Source organism: Aspergillus caelatus (genome assembly GCF_009193585.1).
Source record: "Aspergillus caelatus strain CBS 763.97 unplaced genomic scaffold BDV27scaffold_133, whole genome shotgun sequence".
Classification (NCBI taxonomy): domain Eukaryota; kingdom Fungi; phylum Ascomycota; class Eurotiomycetes; order Eurotiales; family Aspergillaceae; genus Aspergillus; species Aspergillus caelatus.
The window spans coordinates 30,783-50,395 of NW_022475396.1; the positions used below are offsets into that span (position 1 = coordinate 30,783).

The 19,613-nt window shown below is 46.9% G+C and overlaps 5 protein-coding genes across 5 annotated transcripts; 2 read left to right on the forward strand and 3 right to left on the reverse strand.

Annotated features, from left to right (window-relative positions):
- Positions 1-403: 403 nt before the first annotated feature.
- BDV27DRAFT_146722 (fungal specific transcription factor domain-containing protein) lies at positions 404-1,566 on the reverse strand (the record flags this gene model as incomplete). Its single annotated transcript, XM_032070624.1, has 2 exons — positions 404-884; positions 947-1,566. The coding sequence occupies 2 exons, from the start codon at positions 1,564-1,566 to the stop codon at positions 404-406; spliced, it is 1,101 nt and encodes a 366-aa protein (XP_031925793.1).
- Positions 1,567-4,727: 3,161 nt separating this feature from the next.
- On the forward strand, positions 4,728-6,980 carry BDV27DRAFT_165987 (sugar porter family MFS transporter; the record flags this gene model as incomplete). Its single annotated transcript, XM_032074070.1, has 8 exons — positions 4,728-4,790; positions 4,858-4,909; positions 4,961-5,216; positions 5,276-5,524; positions 5,580-5,821; positions 5,894-6,281; positions 6,342-6,472; positions 6,530-6,980. 8 exons carry the CDS (start codon positions 4,728-4,730, stop codon positions 6,730-6,732), a joined length of 1,584 nt encoding a protein of 527 aa, XP_031925794.1. The 3' UTR covers positions 6,733-6,980.
- A 2,748-nt stretch (positions 6,981-9,728) lies between these two features.
- BDV27DRAFT_131075 (uncharacterized protein) lies at positions 9,729-10,334 on the forward strand. Its single transcript, XM_032067550.1, has 2 exons — positions 9,729-10,110; positions 10,163-10,334. The coding sequence occupies exon 1, from the start codon at positions 9,736-9,738 to the stop codon at positions 10,087-10,089; it is 354 nt and encodes a 117-aa protein (XP_031925795.1). The 5' UTR covers positions 9,729-9,735; the 3' UTR covers positions 10,090-10,110; positions 10,163-10,334.
- Positions 10,335-10,617: 283 nt separating this feature from the next.
- Positions 10,618-12,474, reverse strand: BDV27DRAFT_159481 (FAD dependent oxidoreductase-domain-containing protein; the record flags this gene model as incomplete). Its single annotated transcript, XM_032072872.1, has 1 exon — positions 10,618-12,474. One exon carries the CDS (start codon positions 12,472-12,474, stop codon positions 10,618-10,620), a length of 1,857 nt encoding a protein of 618 aa, XP_031925796.1.
- A 3,817-nt stretch (positions 12,475-16,291) lies between these two features.
- BDV27DRAFT_15500 (cation transport protein-domain-containing protein) lies at positions 16,292-18,792 on the reverse strand. Its single transcript, XM_032072062.1, has 2 exons — positions 17,172-18,792; positions 16,292-17,107 (listed from the first exon to the last, which is right to left on the reverse strand). The coding sequence occupies exons 1-2, from the start codon at positions 18,477-18,479 to the stop codon at positions 16,415-16,417; spliced, it is 2,001 nt and encodes a 666-aa protein (XP_031925797.1). The 5' UTR covers positions 18,480-18,792; the 3' UTR covers positions 16,292-16,414.
- Positions 18,793-19,613: the final 821 nt, after the last annotated feature.

Below are 19,613 nucleotides of genomic sequence, written 5' to 3' on the forward strand. Positions count from 1 at the left end.
CTAACATTATGGAAGACCCAGTGATGAAACAGTCCGAAAAGCCATGACGATCCTTAAAATAGGTGATGAAGAAGTTTCGGTCAAGTTTCAGGGCATGCATCTGAATCACTGTGACCTTTTGGTTTCTCAGGCGATATTCTGCATACATGTGTATACATAGTATGACATTTGGCAGATCCAAAGAAGTATTATGTCCATTGAGAGCGAAGCTTTGCTATATACAATAGTGGTAATATAATGGTGCTATGGAACTTAGGTAATGGAAAGATTCCACTACTCGACTTTTGCAATATCCTAATATAATATCTATAGTTATCTATTCCAACATATGTCCCTATATTCATGTTTCTCTAGTATATTAAAAACACCCTTGAACCTGTCAAACACCAGCCCTACATTCAAGTCAAGTGTCGGGTGAGTGTTCAGCTAAGCCGTCGTCCAACATGGCCAAATGAGGATCCTGCCAAAGCTCAGGTAGGAAGCTAAGCTGCATCCCCCACGAGTATAGCTGAGGGTTTGGGGACCCGTTTGAACCCGATGCAGGTGTTGGTGTACCTGCATCCATTGCGTCACCATGGCTAGAATATGGAAAATTCGAGATATGCCCATTGTCCTCCGTTGTAGTTAAGGTTCCAGCGGAACTTTCTTGACCGGTGCTTTGTGAAGCAGCAGTTGTATTGTTAACAGCCCGAAGCGCCACTTGGTAATACAGACGAGCGATGTGATAAGGAACGGCACTTTCGTAGTTTGGATCGTGCTTTTCGAAGAATCTGATCACCGTGTCCAGAAGAGCTAAATCCTCACGAGCTTGCGGGGTAGTTTTGTTTTCCAAGATGTTGATAAGCAGGATATCAACGTTCCATGCGATGTGATATACCAGGTATCTGTTAGGCCGATTAGTAATATTCTTCTTGCGGGTATTTTGTGCAAGACCGTGACCACATACATAGTGAACGGGTGGCCTTGGTCATGATAATTCAGTAACGAGATCGAAGCCCGCGCGGCGCTGACGCACAAGGCAACACTAGAGATGACCAAGTCACTCTCTTCGTATTGATGCCAAAGAGGGACAGCCTTGCTGAAAACTACGGAATGAATAGATATAAGTAGTTGATAGTACGAGAAATGGAGTACTGTTAAGGACATCAGACGCATATCATCCAAGCCAGCTAGAGGAGTCTGAGGTCGAGCCATGTCGGGGATGTTCTGTCTCCAATTCTGTAACTCTTCGTCGAGCTCCATCACTCCGGCATATAACTGTTCCGGAGATTGTGCAGAAGCCCGCGGCGAGCGAAGCCTGTCGTAGACTTTGTTTTGGATATTCGCCAGGATGACCTGCTCTCGGAGCCAGTTTAACGTGGAGCCATCGTCAAACCTAAGCGTATTACGACCATCTTCTGGGTCCTCGTCTGGCAGACAGGAGAGTAGGTCGCGTGTAAGTGAGGGCGGTTTTGAATGGTACATGGCCAGGTCTTGCTCGAGTATAAAGGCATGATAGAGCAATCTTTTTTCGTGTAGCGCTGCGGAGCTATCTTGAGTGGGTCCAGTACGATGGTAGCCGGCCATGAGAATTGACTGGACGGCAGCTCCGAGGATGGCGGCTGAAGGATGGCTTCTTGAGGTGTATACAAGGTACATGGCCTAGGGATAATTAGCAAGGAGACTTTTGTTGTAAGAATCAAGGTCAGGACCATAAAAAGCATTGTCGCAATGCTCGCCTTATTGGGGCTCTGCATCATCATCACAGGGAGGATACTGAAACAATTTTCGAAGCACTTTTCCGCTTCATCGGGTCGCATATTGTCAAATTTGCGTAGCGAATGAGCTAAAACAATATTGAGTGCTGCATACGATGTGGCATCCAAGAAGGATTGGCCATCGAGATGCCTTTGGAGTATTTCAGCCAAGTAGCCGTCCTCGAAAAGATGGAGAGCGCTATTAAAAGTGGCAGTAAAGTCTGATGTGTATGAGATTTTTGAACAACAATATACATGCATAGAGGCCATTACCTTTGAAGCATGCGCTGATCGTATCATTAGGGGGTAAAGGATGATTGACTCGCCCTTCAAAATTACCTAATGGCACTTTCCTTGGAATCTTCAGACCGGATAGTAGGGAACTAAAGCTCTCATCGCCTACCAGTGCATTTATCCAGCGGATCCCTTCGGGAGAGAGGATAGAGCATGATCCTGTTGAATGGTGTTTTTGAATTAGCTATGATCGGTGTACCTTGAGCCTCTCCTATAGTGCCCTAGTTACCTATACACAATCTCTCCCCCTTCCTATCCATCACGTCAAGAGATATTGCCTTATCCTCGTGTGAGCAGAGGTTTATTGTTAGCGGACTTTGGGTGGGGCCCGTCGAGAGCTCCGTAGTTTGCCGAGTAGAAGTGGATTGCCCTGTCATGTTATGGAGATATTCACGTCTCATTTGACTAGTAGGCAGATGCATGGATTCCGAAATCAAACGCTCCATATTCTCCAATCGCTGAGTCAGAGCTCGATAGGACCTATGCCGCACGATGAGCACAAGAGAGCCAATTTGTTAGGTATGATTGCAGTGCATGAGTGGTACATTCTATGACTTGGGGGACGCTGCCTTATACTACTGTACTGGCAGCTGTCCCCTCGTTCTTTACATCGTGCGCAGGACGGGCGATTCCCGTCGCATCTAACCTAGAACAATCAAGGTTAGGGCGATACGGTCGAAATCCCGAAGGCAGAATGGTCTACCTTGCGCGTACGGCATGGGATGCAGGCCCATCGTGACTTGGTTTCTCTATTGGAGTTCGAGTTCGAGTTCTCCATTGTGGGCTGGTCTAACAATTGTGTTGTTGGCTGGAAGAAAAGATTGACATGAAATTCCGATATAAATTTGGTTTAGAATCGACACCAGATCATCTGACCGCCCCACTTTTTCTCCAGGCAGCCCGTAGGCACGCCATGTTAATATGTTATTTACAACGATATCAGTAGTTGATCCATGTATACTAAATCGACATATTTCCCTGGATCCCAGGCTCGTATATTCTGGTGGTCTCTGTAGAAAGCTTTAGTATCATTCTTTTCGATGATTTACGCCAAATTAGTAGAGCTCTAACACTCCAGTAAGAATTATATATTTTCCACATATTTCGATTCATATTGCCTTTATGTGGCTGCCTCGTTCTTCTTCCCCCCTTTCTGTACGGGTTTAAGTTTCTCGCGCGACAGGCACCTTGATTTATGTACTAGCAGTGAAAGTAGGAATGGAATTGAATGGAGAATACCTGATGTATTGGGTAGAAAAGTTATGGGTGGCCACTTCGGACTTGAGCGGACAAGAACTCGGGACGGCGGTGGCTGTCGCCGCGGATCATGACCTATACATGCCACTGCTAGTCAAGATCTATGCGCTGGAAGCGCCCCATTTTTGTCTGGTATACAGGGAACGATTGCCGAGGCACGGGGAGAAATGCTCATAGTAGGATCTATAGTGGTTCTTATTTACTTCGTAATTGCCAATATAAAGCCAAATACCTGGCTGGACAAATCAACTATGCTTGAGGTCAGCACCCATTTATAGCCTTGATGATGCACCATGGTGCTCATTGTACTTTTAGCTTGTTTTGTGTCTCTACACGAAACATTCGTCTTCCTAGTTGTGCGACTAGAGATGTATTGCCATGCTGTATAGCATTCATATGTCCGTTTTCTTTTCCTTATCACAGTCCTGTCCAATGTTGATGTGAACGATTATATCTTATTTGAAGTGTGAAAGTGGCGTATTGTAACACGGGGGCACCCAGATTGAAACAGAATTAGGGTTTGCGTTGAACAGGTGCATATGAGCGGGCCGAATGCCGAGGATGCCAATAGTAGGAGGCATTTTACAGCTCGGAGGAAAGTCCGGTAGTATTATCAGCTCCGAATACTGATCTACGCATGGTATGTCACTATTCATTCCCACCATCAAATAAGGCCCATTTGACGGTGAATCGTCTGATCACTCGCAAATAGACCCGAAGTACAACTGGGTCACCACTTGACACCCATTCTAGCTTTTCCTGGACGGTGAAGACTTGCCTGGTTTACAGGCAGTGTATACATAAAAACGCCTTATAGATTTTGACCCGCTTGGGTGAAGGGAGATTGACCGACGCATCGCGAAGCGCCATGATGCTCAATAGCTGGCCATCCTCTAGAAGGCCACATCGTAGACTGGCAGCGTGATTTATTGGATCTTTTTCCATGTTTACGTCTAGAGTAAGCTCCGATGAAACGGAACTGCTTTACACGTACTAAATTTCTCAGACTCTCGGCAGAATACCGTCGCCCAGCCTTTCGGCTCTATGTCCGTGATTGGTAGTTACCTTCGGAAATACATCAGTAGGGTGCCCCATTTCCCCAGATATGAGTGAACGTAGACCTCTCCTGGATGGAGCCCCTAAGCTGCCGAGTCTGTGTGGAAAAGAACGCGGGTATTCTAGCCAACAATGGCATCACAGACGAACTCCAGGTGGGTGGAGACGCTATACAATGTAATTGTGGGATTGCCTTCTGCCATGAGAACATTGTACCCCGGTTTTTTTCCCCGGTAATACGGGGCAGCCTGCTGTCTCAGCGAGCCATTTTCTTGCGGTACTATTACCTATATAAGTCCGTCCCTTATGGATGAGCTCGCCCTCAGTGCTTGTGTACACTAACACTTTCAACGCTGCCGAATAGTTGGACCCGTCGTTCACGAAATGGTGTCCTCCAAGAAACCCTTCTTTGGTCTGACCGGGGGATGGCTGACCTTTTGGCTGACAGTGAGTTGTGACTTTTCTCACGCTTAACCTCAGTCAGGAACAGACTATAACAAGGGTGAAACTACAGGTCGCTTGTGGTGTGGATATGACGCTGTTCGGATACGATCAGGGTGTCTTTAGTATGCTGCTCCCTCTTGATGATTACAGTAAATCTGACCACCTTTTCGCAGGTGGCGTGGTCGTGACGCAAGACTTCCTAGAGATCCATGATCTGGTCGGCCCCACGAAGACGAAAACACTTTCAACGGTGACTGCCATTTATGACGTTGGTTGCTGTCTCGGTGCCATTCTCGCGTTTACGATCGGCGACAGCCAGGGCCGCAAGAAATGTATCCTCTTGGGCACTGCCATTATAGCCATAGGCACCATATTGCAGGCATCATCATACAGTTTGGCCCAGATGTTCGTCGGACGGGTTGTGCTAGGGTGAATCTATCTGACTTTGGACCAGATTTCGGAGCGGGAGAGGCTAATCATATGTACAGCATCGGCAATGGTATGAACACAGCTACGGCACCCATCTGGCAAACTGAAACTGCACAGGCGGAATGGAGAGGAAAGCTGGTCATATTTGAGTTGGGGCTGAATGTCGGTGGGTACTGTATCGTCAACTGGATCAATTACGGTCTATCCTTCCACGAGGGACCCATCGCGTGGCGGTTGCCCATCGCTTTGCAGTTTGTCCTTATTATTACGTTGTTCCTCATTGTTCCATGGCTTCCTGAATCACCAAGGTAGGCTCATAACGCCTCGCTTAGAGAGTGGCGAATTAATCTGATATACATCCAGATGGCTTATATCACGAGATCGCCATGATGAAGCGTCGGAAGTGCTTGCTTGTATAGAAGGAATGTCTATCAATGACCCCTATATTACGACGCAGCACAATGAAATCAAATTTAGCATCCAGTACGAGCGCGATAACGCCGTCCGTTGGCGAGACCTCTTGCTCCGTCGTCAGTCCGACGGCACCAAAACCCTTCGCCGGTTGCTCCTAGGCGCCGGCACACAAGCCATCCAACAGCTTCAAGGTGTGTTTTTATTTCGAACAATGAGCGCCGTTTGTACTGGCATCTCAGCTAATCAACTGTGGGGTGCTAAAGGGATAAATATCATGAGTTATTATTTGCCGACGGTGTTGATGAACTCAGTCGGACTCTCGAATAGCCTTGCTCGACTATTGACGGCCTGCAACGCAACATCATACTTTATCTTTTCATGCCTGGCAGTCACAGTGGTCGAAAGACTTGGCCGCCGAGGCCTAATGATGCTCTCTGGTTTTGGTCAGTTCGTTTGCTTCCTAGTGATCACCATCCTTCTTCGTTTTGCAGAGATTGATAAGGCATACGCGACTGCGTCCGTTGTCTTCTTCTTTCTGTACCATATAGCATTTGGCATGGGAATGCTCGGCGTGCCATGGTTGTATCCAACCGAAATCAACTCCTTACCCATGAGGACTAAAGGAGCAGCGGTTGCAACAGCGACAAATTGGTATGCCATGTCAGACAGAATTACTAGGACGTGCTTCGAACTAACGTGATAATTTAAAAGGATCACTAATTTTGCCATTGTTGAGATTACACCTATTGGGATCCAAAACATTGGATGGAAATTCTGGATCGTGTGGACCGTGCTTAATGCAGTCTTCCTACCAATTATATACTTTCTATATCCGGAGACAGGTTAGTTGACAGAAAATAGCTGCCCAATTCATGGACTAGATGCTAACCGTGCTGCAGCAAACCGAACGTTGGAAGACGTGGATGCCTACTATCGGTCCAACCCGCCATTGATCGTAGCCGGTGATCCAGATGCCACATCTACAAAGCGTCCCCTCAGGTTCATCCAGCATGAAGACAATGAAGTCCAGAGGAGGGCGAAACAAACCGAGTCTCTGGCCTCGAAGGGCGACGAGTTCGCCAGTGCGGAGCATGTAGGTTGAGTTATATTCCTCCTGACAAAGAAAATGTCCCATCCGTTGACGATGTGATCCATTTACGACTGGAGAACTACGACTACCTACAAGGATCTCTATAGGCGACTCAAATCTATTTTGTATTCTAGTTCCTTGTTCTCATTTCTGTCTTTTTTCTTTATTTGTGAGTGCACTGTGCACATGTATAGTCGCCTCGGAGATATCTCCGAGACCGAGAAACCCTGCTTTGTAATAGAAGTCACTACATAACCCACACGGGCCGCCGGAGTAAATATCCGACAGAACCCCATCAGGCGTCTAAGGTCTGGACTAAACTAGAGTTGTTTACAAGTCACAGAAGATAGAATTTCTACATAAAATTAACTAGCTCTGGAACAGCAAAAGACTACGTAACGCAGGTCCAATAACATTGCTCCAGTACTACCAACCAATCAATTAGAGGGCAATAGCTGTCTTCGTACCTTGCGCAACACCTTGAAGCAGCCAGACTGCAGCCAAGGGCCCAATCAGAAGAAGTAAATGAGTGACGGAACTCTCCATTCCACTTTCGAAGAGATGCGCTCTTCTCTAAGCGAGGTTCGCCCGGAAGAATCGGGTGAGCTTATCGAATGGAATGACGCCCACACATAATAATGCCGGTAAAGAGCTTGAAGGACTGCCCGGAAAATGTCTTTCAATTCAACTGTGACACATCAAGGTAGTCACTCAGGTATGTGCCACGCTTGATCCCAGTAGCGAAGGTCCAGAACGCATTCTTGAACTCTTCCTCGTGGCACCAAATGAGTATGTCTACACTCTGGGTTAAGACAGGTCACTTCCTAATTAAGCATTTACGTATAGAGCCTACCTGTACCCCAAAGAAGTCCTCCAGGCCCCCTGCATGGTCACAGTGAAGATGGCTCAAGGCCTGTGCTTTAACATCGCCGATCTCCCCAGCGCCGGTGGCCTTGACCGCCTCGGGCAGACCGTGGGTTGACTTGTTCCAGATTCTCGTCGCACACTACATGGCCCTTGTGCCCCAGCTCCCGATTATATCCTCGCAATCCAGTCGAAAAGAATCAAACCAAATTTCGGGATGGAATATCAAGGCTGCAATCATTATCAAGTCGCGTCGCTCGTGTGGCTGCGGTAGTAGGTGGGCTGGGAATTGATTTACTCCCATTAGCAGGTTCGCAGCATCAAGGTCCAAGATTCCCAGATTCAAAAGCTAGAGTGAGATAGAACAGTTACTTCTTGCTATGCGGCAGGTAACGTTGACGGTAAACTATGTCTGGGCGCCTACTTACCCATGGTTTGGCGCCCGTTGGCAACAGCGACATTGCAGCGCTGTCCGCAGGGAAGATGGCCGCGTGGATGCTCCCCTAACATGGGAGACTAAGCTGAACCTACTTGTAGGAGAAATATTGGGGACTGCAATAGCGAATCAAGCCACTACTGATAATGTAGGTGTAAGTCACGTAGGAAGAGGAGTAAAATACTAATACCCATGTGGGACCCCGAATATAACCCACTTGCATTAGCGCCAACCGCAGTGGATCTGGTCTGAACGAGCCATCCTTTGGGGGTGCCAGTGGTGCACGGGCTCAACACTCTCTGAGCGTCCCCTAAGTACTCAGTACACTCCAAGACCGATCACTGAGCAAAAGTTTCTACACAAGAACCGTTCACAAATCTCAGCTGTGACCGCTCCGAGCCAAGCAATTATGAATAAGTACAGATTGATTCAGGGCGGTATACGAATATGCTGAAATGAGCATAGCTGTAGACCATAAAGTTACTAATGCATGGCTGCCGACTGGTAGTCATTGACACACTATTCTATCACGTAACGAATGTGTCTGTGTACGATGATACGAAGCTTCATTCCTCCTGGCAGTAAAATATATAAATAACTTCGTATAACATTCAGTATATTGGCTTACATCATCTTAAAGAATGTTGGGTTATGGGAATCACAGGAATGTGGGTGGGAGCTAATGGCTGTTTCAGTACCATCCAATGCCTGTGCCTTGTACAGTTGGATATAAAGGCATATTGCAAATTCTAGCAAGGTGGTAAAACATACGATTGTAGTACCACACCGGGTTCCGTTCTTCGCTTCTCCACGTGCAGCACAGGGCAACAAGCTAACCCCCTTTGCTCGCAAAACTAAAACTTTTTATTATGCTTTAGGAGCGTAGTGCTTTAAACTCAAGACCAAACTTTTCAGCGATTTAAGCGATTGACCGCCCAAAATGCCCAGAACCGTCGTGTTTGAATCGACGAACTGGAATGCGAGAGAAAATGGAATTTCAGGCGCCCTGCCAAGCTTTAAGCCCTGACCCTAGCCGGCCTAAAGGGATAACGACGATTTCCATCGAACTCGGAGCATCATTTTGTTAGGTCCTGTGTCAAAGCTATAGGTAGGATCACTGTTTTCGGTTGAATCAATATTCTTTCCCATAGGGCTGAGTGAGCACTGGCTGGCTAGTTACTAGGCTCGGGAACTAACTTATAACCCCCTTTGATCATCATAATGTTAGTCAATATTCCGGGGTACACCGCCACTATCCGTCTCACGAACCCTCTTGCGGAGAAGGCGTTCTGATAGGTGGTTAAGCTTACCTTGGACGCCTTATAAAGGCGTCCGAGGCCCCTTGCAGCAATAGAGCAATACTATACTGCGACAAGCAAATTCTAAGCTGCCTGCGTTGTTTCTATTGGACTTACGATTGGTGTGTTCGCACCCCTAGCTCAAGGAAACGCATCTGGGAGGCCTGACAGATATGCCTATGTCTCTCTATGTATCTCTGATAGGTTATCGCTATGTCATGGCGGACACGAGTATAGCGAACATTGATGAATGCTACAGCAGCTCAAGTATATAAACCCCCATTCTTCCGCTGCTCTACATCTACACAACTCATCAGCTCAAGATACTTTAGCAAAGCAAGCCTCGTCTTCCACTTTGAACTCTTTCAAGCAATCCAACTTCAAGAATCCCCCCCCCCCCCCCCACCTCTTTTCAAGATGCATTTCTCCCTTGCTTCCGCCGTCACCATCATGGCTGCTCTCTCTACCAGCGGATCCGCCTTTGTAATCGACACCTTCAGTGGTACCAACTGCGACAAATCCGTCCAAAAAGGCGTCAACACCTGGGACAACACCTGTGCGACGTGGCCCAAAGGTTTTAAGTCTTTCAAGATCACAACCTGGGGCGGTAAGGGTCAGTACGGATACTTCTTCGCGCCCAATAACTGCGGCAGCCTTCCTGGGGCCATTAAAGGAGGCTATGTGGATTCCACAACAAAGACTTTCAAGCTTGGACAATGCTATAACTTCAATGGCGCATCTGCCAATGCAATTGCTTCGTACTCTGGTTGATAAGTATGCGAATTCAACAAGGTAAGCAAGCCCTTATGTCACGATGGTTGAAGAGAAGCTAACTGTATCTTAGGAGTCTAGTGGTATTGTGAATTGCTGCAGGAGGAAACACGGAAAGAAGGATTCATTCTTTTTGAACAGGATTCGCAAGAGACTCTCATTCACGTTTTCTTTTACAGTCTAGTATGTTGGACGTTGTTCCATCCTGAATTGGTTGATATAGGCAATCCAAATCTTGCTGTTTCTCACATACACTTTGGTGATTTGACATTCTAGAATAATAGTTCCATTAAGCCTTCTTGTAGTAGCGTATGGTTATCATGCTGATAAGTTAGGTAATCTATAGGTTATCCATATAGGTTAGGATCTGAGTCCAGATCTTGGATCTATGACGGGTTCTGCCAAAATCTACTATTTATATTGCTAGGAAATACAGGTATCGGGAGTAAGGATATTATGCGCTAGATCTATCCAGGCATCATCTCCAACAGGGTAATTCAATCTCACTCGACTAAAATACCAATGGTACTAAAGTCGTGCCTTGTACACATTATCCTCAATAGGATATATGGCGTCGTTGGTAGCCTTGGCTGACGCCTTCATCAATTCTGCAGACCACAGCCTGACCACGTTTGTAAGCCGATCTCTGTAAGTATCTGGAATTTGCAAACTGGAGGCCCGAACTCTGTCTAAGAGCTCGGCTTTTTCAGTTTCCCCCAGAGTTCCGTTGATAGCATTCCGAAACTTGTCTTTCTCCTCGTCATTCCAATCCGACTGCGTAACCACTTCTAAAAGATTAGTTTTATCATCGATAAGCCTGTCGTCAACATCTGTCAACGTCTGGTTGCCGATCTTGGCCGATGCCTTGATCAATTCTGCAGACCACGAATTGACCACGTTTTTAAGCCGATCTTTACAGGATTCTGGAACACCTGAAGCCTGAATTTTGTCTAAGAGCTCAGATTTTTCATTTGCTCCCAGGGTTCCCTTGATTGCATTAGAGAATTTCTCCTTTTTAATGTCAGACCAATCTGTCTGCATGCCAACCACTTGTAAAAGACCAGTTTTATCTTTATCATCGAGAAGCGTCTCGACAATATGGACCGCGCACTGAGCGGTTCCAACGCCTATTGTCCACCCAGACCCTCCATGTCCATAGTTATGGACGAGAGGAAATCCACAGTCCTCGTCAGCCCTGACCTTGACGTTCTTCTTGGTAAATGGCCGCAAGCCCTGGGCGAAAGGGAAGTGGTTCACAAATCCTGCATGATTCAAACTGGGCATAAAGTCTCCTGCCCGATCCCACATCTGCTGGACCTCAGGCGATTCAGGAGTCAAGTTCATATTCTCGTTATGTGGTTGGATAATGGAACCCACGTAGAGGATATCGTCGTTCCGAGGTACAATAAACACAGTCTTGGAAGGGAGCCCATCGGGCCCGATTTGTGCAGGAACCAGGTAGGCGTCATTTAAGTGCCGGAACTTGCTGTGGCGTGTATTTTCAACGCGACGGACGGCGCCACGAACAGGGTAAACATCCTCATCGTTGACTAGCTCTCTTGCACCGAGACCTGTGGCATTGACAATCGCATCCGCTTTGTAGTCCGTCAGCAACCTTTGGCCAGTTTCCCTTAGATCTTTCACCTCTCGGGTCTCGAGTGTTGCCCCCTTTCGCTGCACAAGGGCCATCAGATAGGCCAAGGCTTTGTCGGTATTGATAATCGGAGCTGTATGGGTGTAACCGCTTTGAAAATGGTTTCCACCGGAACTCAGATTGATAATTGACTTGTCGAACCTTTGTGCGATTGCTTCTTTGTCCGGATACACTTCAACACCACCAATCCGTGTTTTGACGGCGGCATATTTGTTATAGTGTTCATGTCTCGGCGATTTCTTGCTGCACGAAGTGATGGCATCGTCATAGAAGAATTGATGAAGTTTGGCGACGGAGAGGCCCAACGAGGAGCCTCCTTTCTCGTGCTCGTTAGAAACTTCAGCATATTTCATATAGAAATTGTAGCTTTGCATCGCCCATTCTCGATAATGTTCCACGGTAGCCCAGCCAGCACCTGGGGTTTCGATTTCAGTTAAGCCACACCCCCCGGGGGGCATCTCCCACAAAGCCCCTGCAATTTGAGATGTAATACGGGGCTCGCTGAAGTCCCAAGTGCGTGCCCATTCTTTGGCAAGAATTGTCACTCGGATGCCCTTGTCCAGCAGCATCCATGCGACTAACAATCCACTGACACCGCCGCCGACGATTAGAACGTGCCGGCTGTCGGCGTTGAGATCTTTCAGCGGAGCATCGCTTGTCGACACCTCGAAAGGACTTGCCCCTTGAGTGTATCGGCTGGGGTGTACCACCACTCTGTGTACCGTTGACATGGTGCTTAGATTGAGGAAAGGTAAATGAGTTTGGTGGTAGAGCTGGAAGCTGATTACTTTGGGATGTTCAACACTTCAAGTTGATCGGGATGGAATAGTGGATTACAGCAGATAACTTCGAAGCATTTATAGTCTGATATCAACTGGCACTTTATACCATAATACGCTCTATAGTATTGCCTCAGTTAGACACGAATGTTCATTTTGCTATGAGGGATATTCATCCAGCCTCGCATGTCTGAAACGCTTCCAATGAAAATGCTTTTCTGGTCAACCCTCCTCCGTTTACAACAGCAAGCGCCAAATCATATGCGACGAAGCTTCCACATGTAGCTCTTAAAAAGGCATCCGATGACCAGCTCGTGTCCTCATGAGCACCTGAAGTCCAATGCGCCTTCCAGAGTGGTGAAAAGCCTCTTCTGCAAAGTAGAATTGCGCTATACGATGCTTTTCCAAGTATCTTGACATCCACCACATTTACACACTCCAAATGCATGATGCAGGAGGTCACAACACTCATGGGCCAAGCATGTAAGACGAGGGAAAACCGGATGTACACTCTTTGCTTAAGCAAGGCTACTAGGCAGCCCAGAGTATGTCGATCAGAGGTCTGTGCTATTGAGGCTCTCCTTCCCATTATGGACATGATTGTCAATCACCATACCCCAAATCAAAAGAGGAATAACGACTTGCTTTCAACTCGGAGCGCTTCAAATTTTGGAATTAGTGCAGGACCAGGCTGAAGATCACAGAGTATCAATCACATGGCCTTTCGAAACAAATAGGGACCATAATAATAGGTAGATCACAGCTGCTATTATTGATAGGTTCTACAACGTGTTCAAGCCCACATAACTTTAGGTTGACGGTCCACCCCGCCCGCACCAGCAAGCTCCAGGGCCGTATATGCAAGTATATACATACATGTTGGCTATACATAGTATGTCGCTGAGATCGTCAGGTCATCTCAAACCATTCCCTTCCTCTTTTTGCACCATTACGCATACAAGCAGACCTCCTCATCAACTACCATAATGCAAAACGGGTGTAGTGAAAATACAATACGCTGGCGGGTCCTATTGCAGTACTGTGTACATCGCATATACTATTTTGCTAGCTAGGCATCGCTGAACTCTACCGTTTATTCGTCTTGTTTGTGTAGATGTCGATGTACGCTGATTGTGGGAGGCTAACTTATTTTCAGCGGCAATAAAACAACTAGGGTCCTTTCTCGCCTGTTGTCCCTGCTTGGTGGTGTATCTTCTCATTCAATTCAGACTATCAGGAATGGGGTCCACAGTACGCTAGTCGCTTGGTAACGTATACACCACTATCCTTGGGAACTGTTGTAGTACATTGAACGAGTACGCGTGATAGATATGCTTTTGTGATTCGGGCCTATAGGGAGGATGTGATGTGATGAAACCTATCATACACCTGCATTGTAAAGACTACATGACAGGTGATCTCAATTATGCACTTTATACAGGAAAAAAAAAAAAGTCACTGCATCACGACTACTTTGGTAAAGTCCTGTCAGTAGAGTTTGAAGAGTACCGATAATGGCCCGGGAGTAATGGCGCTAACACCCGGGAGGGAGTATTTTGCGAACCGGAATCCATTCTATCTGAGGCTTTGCAATGCAGTACCTTTTGGATCAATATCCCTACTGCCAAGACCAAAAGTGAGGCTCTAGCGGTGGACGTAGTTTGAGTACTAATAAACCCAATACCCTTTCACAAAGCGTCAGTATCACTCTAATTGGATCTGGTAAGCACGATGATCAGTCCCGTGACTGGGTCATGTTCGGTGACTGGGTAGCATCTGCCGGAAACTAGTGAAGATCACCATGCACGAGCACAAGTGAGCTGTTCTGCTGGCATCGTTACAGATGTGTAGATAATTTCACATATTTTAAACTAGTATCTTTGTCATATCCTGTTCTGTGACTACTAAAGCTGTGGCAGGGTCAACAGTAACCTTTCTCAAATTATCCCTGACTCCAAGATACTAGGCTCCAAACGAGGTTCGCTGTTGCCCCGATCTGCCCCGCACAGAGTGCAACATCGATTGTCGTTGCATGACTCGCTCGCGATTGAAGGAGAGCCTATCAGGTTCTTCTAACGAGATAGCCTTCAGAGCTAGTCGTTCATCTTTGTCCGTGGCAAACGAAGCTAGTTATATGACTGGTTCAAACAGTTGCTTTCTATATGCGTATTATTGATTTATTTATGTAGATTTAGATTTTCAAATTTAGCCAAATTTCCGGGTTGTAGATATCCAGCATTTTTTGATATTAAAGAATCCCTGGGTCGAATCTGTGTGTACACTTGTCACTTCTCTTTGGCTCCTCATTAAGCTATTATTGACATATACCAAACCCAAAGCAACTTGGGACCTTTAGAGGACATCCTCTTCTCCTCGAGACATACTCTCCACATGCGATTTGCGGATCGCATCCACGAGATTGTCCGACGCTCGAACAGAACGAAATCATCGTGATGGGGAATTGATCATAGCCAACCTGATAGTTGGCCCAGTCCGCTGGCGCTAATAACAGCTATAAAATAAAAGTAGCACAGGAATGAGCCCGGAACCATCCTAGGACTCTGGTATCCTGCCTTACTATGCTCACCTTCTTTCCCCGGAATAATAAGCTATATCTAGATCAGGGCCATCTGGGGTCATTGGGGCATCAAGATCATCTCGCGTGCATGGAAGATAGTCCACAAGCATGGGAAATATCGTTACATGGACGCAACAGTGGCGTATTGGTAAACCTGTCTTGGGGTTGTTGAGTATCTGAGGAGGTGTGGGTATCATGATTAACAGATTTATGTCCTGCTCAGCTGGACACCAGTTCAAGGACATATTGCGTGTATTGTGGACATTTCCCCATGTATATACAACGATGGGGTTCCGGATGGATGGTTTTGATTTTGATCTTCGCCTGGAAGCTGATGTGGTGCGGACAGATATGGTTTGAGAGGCTCCAAACTCTGTAACGTATAGAGGAGATGCAAAACAATGACAATATAACTGGCACATGGCTATACTTCAGGTCAGGAACTGTTTCAAGTAACAGTCTGGGCACACCTTCATGTCCTTCGATAGCACAATTTGCTATTGCCGTGCACCTGGCGTCATCTTCATGCTGAAGGTCGGCACCTTTTTCAATTAGCAGCCTAACCACACCCTCGTATCCCTTCCTAGCAGCCCATATCACTGGCGTGCACTCCTCGTCATCTTCGGCCTCTAGATCAGCACCCTTTTCAAGCAATAACCTGACCACATCCTCATGGCCATGAGAAGCAGCGCATATTAGTGGTGTAAAACAATCAAGATCTGTGCTCTCTATATCCGCACCCTTTTCAAGCATTGTATATCCTTTTTCTGAGTACCACGGCAGTAATGAGCTTCGAGAATATTTGATATTATGGTTGTACAGCGGGTCCATTTGGTCAATTAAATAAAAGCGGGAACATGTCCCTTAACATAGAAAGTACATCCTTCTCACTCGGTAGACTTTCAATGATGAGAAGTAGTAACTCATTTGGAAGGTCGAGGAGAGGCATTGTGTACTCGAAGGGTCTTCCACCAAAGTTGAGTAAGATTGCCTACCTTCCTGATTGAAGGACAAAGGGTTTCTTCTGCGTCTTGAGGTGGGGGGTTAAAGAAAGAGTTTCAGCGCAGCCTCAGCTGAACAACCCATTGTATGATCACATGACCAATACATACCTATAGACTATGCCCAAGGAAGTAAGGGTCGTAGGCTAATAAAGCAAGACCAATGACGCTTCATTAAGCGCATATGCAATACGCCAAAGAAGATATATTCTTGTTGATTTTCAAAATTTTATTCCACATACATAGAGTGAACAATGGCGTAGGCATTGATATTTAGGATATCACCTGATAGATTCCACACCGAATGATGACCTCACAGAGAAAGCCTCTCAAGATCCTCGCCAGCATTCCCATGCGAAAAGAAATTGCTAATATTCGAACTCTTCCTCCTCAACCACCGCTTCCACCACCACTCCCCCTGCTGATCCTGATGCACATCACAGGGCAACAGAATAGCATGATCCAACGCATGCGGCAGACCACGATGTCTTCCACGCACCTGCATAGCAATAATAATCAACTTTGACACCGGGTTAAATTGCGCGCTGAGACTCGTTTCCGTCTTGGGATATCCCAACGACAAGCCCACTGTTCCGTACGCGGAGACGATCTCGAACAGAAGTGGAAAAAGAGAGAATGCGAGATCGTGGCCGTGGGTTTGTTGGATCCTTTTGCCCTCTGTTACAGAGATGAGGAAGAACCCGAGCATCACGTACCACAGGTCGAAACCGAGTTGGCGCTGGATGTGTGCGGCCAGCCCGTGGGGGTTGGGCTTGTCTTCATCGTCGTAGATGCCGAGGCTTTTTTCTTCGTAGACGTTCGTTTTTCGGATGGCGATGGCGATTGGGAAGGCGGAGATGTACATCATTACAACGAAGGAGACTTGGACTGCAGGATGGAGTGCACCGAGAGAGGTGATTGAGAAGCCGGCCGTTCGGGTGGAGGCGATTTGGAATAGGCCGTCTACGAGACGGAGGCCGGGGGAGAAGGGGTTGCTTTGGGGGTTCTGTGTGGGAGATGACTACTTAGTTTACACCTTCGTAGACGTCTTATACAGCGTGGAAACTCACCTCCTGGAGTGTGTAGAAAACAAAAAGGTCCAGAGCATTAAGCAGGAGGAGAACACCTGCTAATCGCCAAGTCTCTGATCCAGGAAAGAGCATTGTGAAACATCGTCGGGGATGTTCGAGCAGATAATGTAACTCGTCGTCTAAGGGAGACCCGTCTCTTGTAAATTTTGTTAAAAACCAGATAATTAAGCGCAGCATGCACGGAAAGCCGGTGTTCCCGATCACCACCAGAAAGGTCATCACTAATAGTGGAAATGCGGCGTTCCTGAACGAAGACATTGAGTCGGGGCTCAAGGTGTATCCTAGGTCATGGAACGCAGACCCGGCGGTAAATACGGCCCACCAAGGTCGGTTCAAGCCCATGTCTTTGACCATCTCACTGTAATGTGAGTCCGTCATGATCCACGGAATAAACAGTATAATGCCGAGTAGATGGAAAGCCAGAAAGTAGCAAGCCAGGATGACCATCAATGTTTTCAGCGCCCTGTATTCGATTCCTCCAAGCTCCTCCTTCTGATCTTCATCCCAGTCACAATAACTTGCAATCGAATGTTGCCACATCAACGACGGCAAAACAGGCATGTTGGAGCTGTCTGTCCGTGGGAAAGCCTCGTTCACAGCCTCGGAAAACGAGCGACGACGAGAAAAAGAGGATCGCCTCTTCTGCCTTGCCTCATAGTCCCTGTCAGATTCATAAAATGTGATTCGAGGACTTGAGGGGCCTATGGCGGCTGGCTTGAAAGTCTGGTAACCGACAGGAGATGAACCCTGAACGGGTGTCGGGGGGGACGCCCCAGGGGAGATCTCGTCATCCGTACTTCCAAGTAGGGGTTGCTCTTCGTCGTCCCTGTCTGAAGAGTCGAACGCAGTAGTGGTCGTATCAGTCGTATCCGTAATAGTTCTGTTCAAGCCTATCGGCCTTCGGGCCTCATAGTCGAGTGCTTGGTTCATCCGCTGTCGTTGACTGTGGCATACTGCTTTGGCCTCACGGATGGCACTCTTGAAGCGTTTCCGAAACCAATAAATCCTGATTAAAACCAGCAATGAATGGAGGAACACTACGTTCGTGACCATAGGAACCAGCCATAGTGTTATCTGTTGTGAAATATGCAGGTCTTTGAGGTCGATGGGGTTGAGCCCGGTTTGGGTGGCGGCACCGGAGGCGAGAAGTAAGGCATCGACGAAACTTAGACCACCCGGAATATAAAGAATGATTGATGCCAGCAGAGCCCAGATGATGATATAAAAATAATGATGGTGAAGCCGTAGGGGAGAGGAATCAGCCTGTGGCTCTGGGTAGGGGGGCATGGATGGAAGAGGGGCTAGTCACGATAACACCCTCCAGATGGTCTGCGGCACAGATGTAAGTAGGAGACGAAAAAATTCACGATCGTGGCAGTGGGAGAGAGTGACATATCTAAAATAAATATTGTGGGATCATCGTGAAGTGAGGAGGTCAAACTTGAGTGGCTGCGGATATCCTGAGAAATGCCGCATTCTTATGGCTCCAATGCGTTTGGCCGCACTACGTCCTGGTTTCGTAAGCCCTACAAAAAGCATGTAACTATAGCTCCTGTGGGGCTTTTACAGGCTTGGAAGTACTGCGTACCAAAGATTTTACTGGACAAAATCCTGACGCAATTGTGCGACAGGATGAAGGAGGCAATGGCTGAAGAAAGAGAGGCGAACTTTTAGGGCCAGACTCAATGATTGCTCCGTTTATTCGCTCATGCTCCCGCCATTGACATCAACGAATTTTCCCCGGACCCAAGGATCGACAACCTTAATCCGTATAAGCATAAGCGAGGGATAATTAGGAAGGAAAATTAAAGCAAAAATCGTAATGTTGAAATATAAACGTCGGGCCCACTGGAGCCTTCTCGTATCATTGTCGTGGTCCAACCACGTGCTACATTTATATATAGACATTCCTTAAGATTTCTCGATACGACCATAGTGCTGCGAAACGTTCCCCTCTTTCTCGTATTACATGTTGATCCACGAGTCTTCATACATCCTGAACAGCAGTATTTCTACTGGCTCATATGAAAGACTTGTGTGTAGTTCGATTAATGAGAATACTGATATGTGAGCTCTGGTCACGCTGTAAATGCAGTGATTAAGATGGTGGATCTTTCTACCGCATGAAACAGTACTCTATACAAAAGGGCTGTATGTGTATGAAACATAGAACTAGCTTTTAAATCTTGAATACTGCTAAGGTAAAAATTCAGTGGTAGAATTATCCAGCACATGAGTTCTCCTTCCACCATTCACCATCCATGCTCTCCCCCAATCGCTGTCCAATTCCTCCATGCTCTCCTACCTACTCCTTCATTGACACCGCCCGCCCCTTTGTCGATGAGGTTGTCTCCAGTTACCATGGCTGAGTCACCCGCTAGTATTCTCAAGCTATCTGTACGTTAATTATATCAACATCAA

Coding starts and splice junctions, on each gene's coding strand:
- BDV27DRAFT_131075 (XM_032067550.1), top strand. CDS start 9,736: ATGCATTTCTCCCTTGCTTCCGCCGTCACCATCATGGCTGCTCTCTCT.
- BDV27DRAFT_15500 (XM_032072062.1), bottom strand. CDS start 18,479: ATGCCCCCCTACCCAGAGCCACAGGCTGATTCCTCTCCCCTACGGCTT. Junction 17,108..17,171: donor TTTTCTACACACTCCAGGAG/GTGAGTTTCCAC, acceptor TCTCCCACACAG/AACCCCCAAAGCAACCCCTT.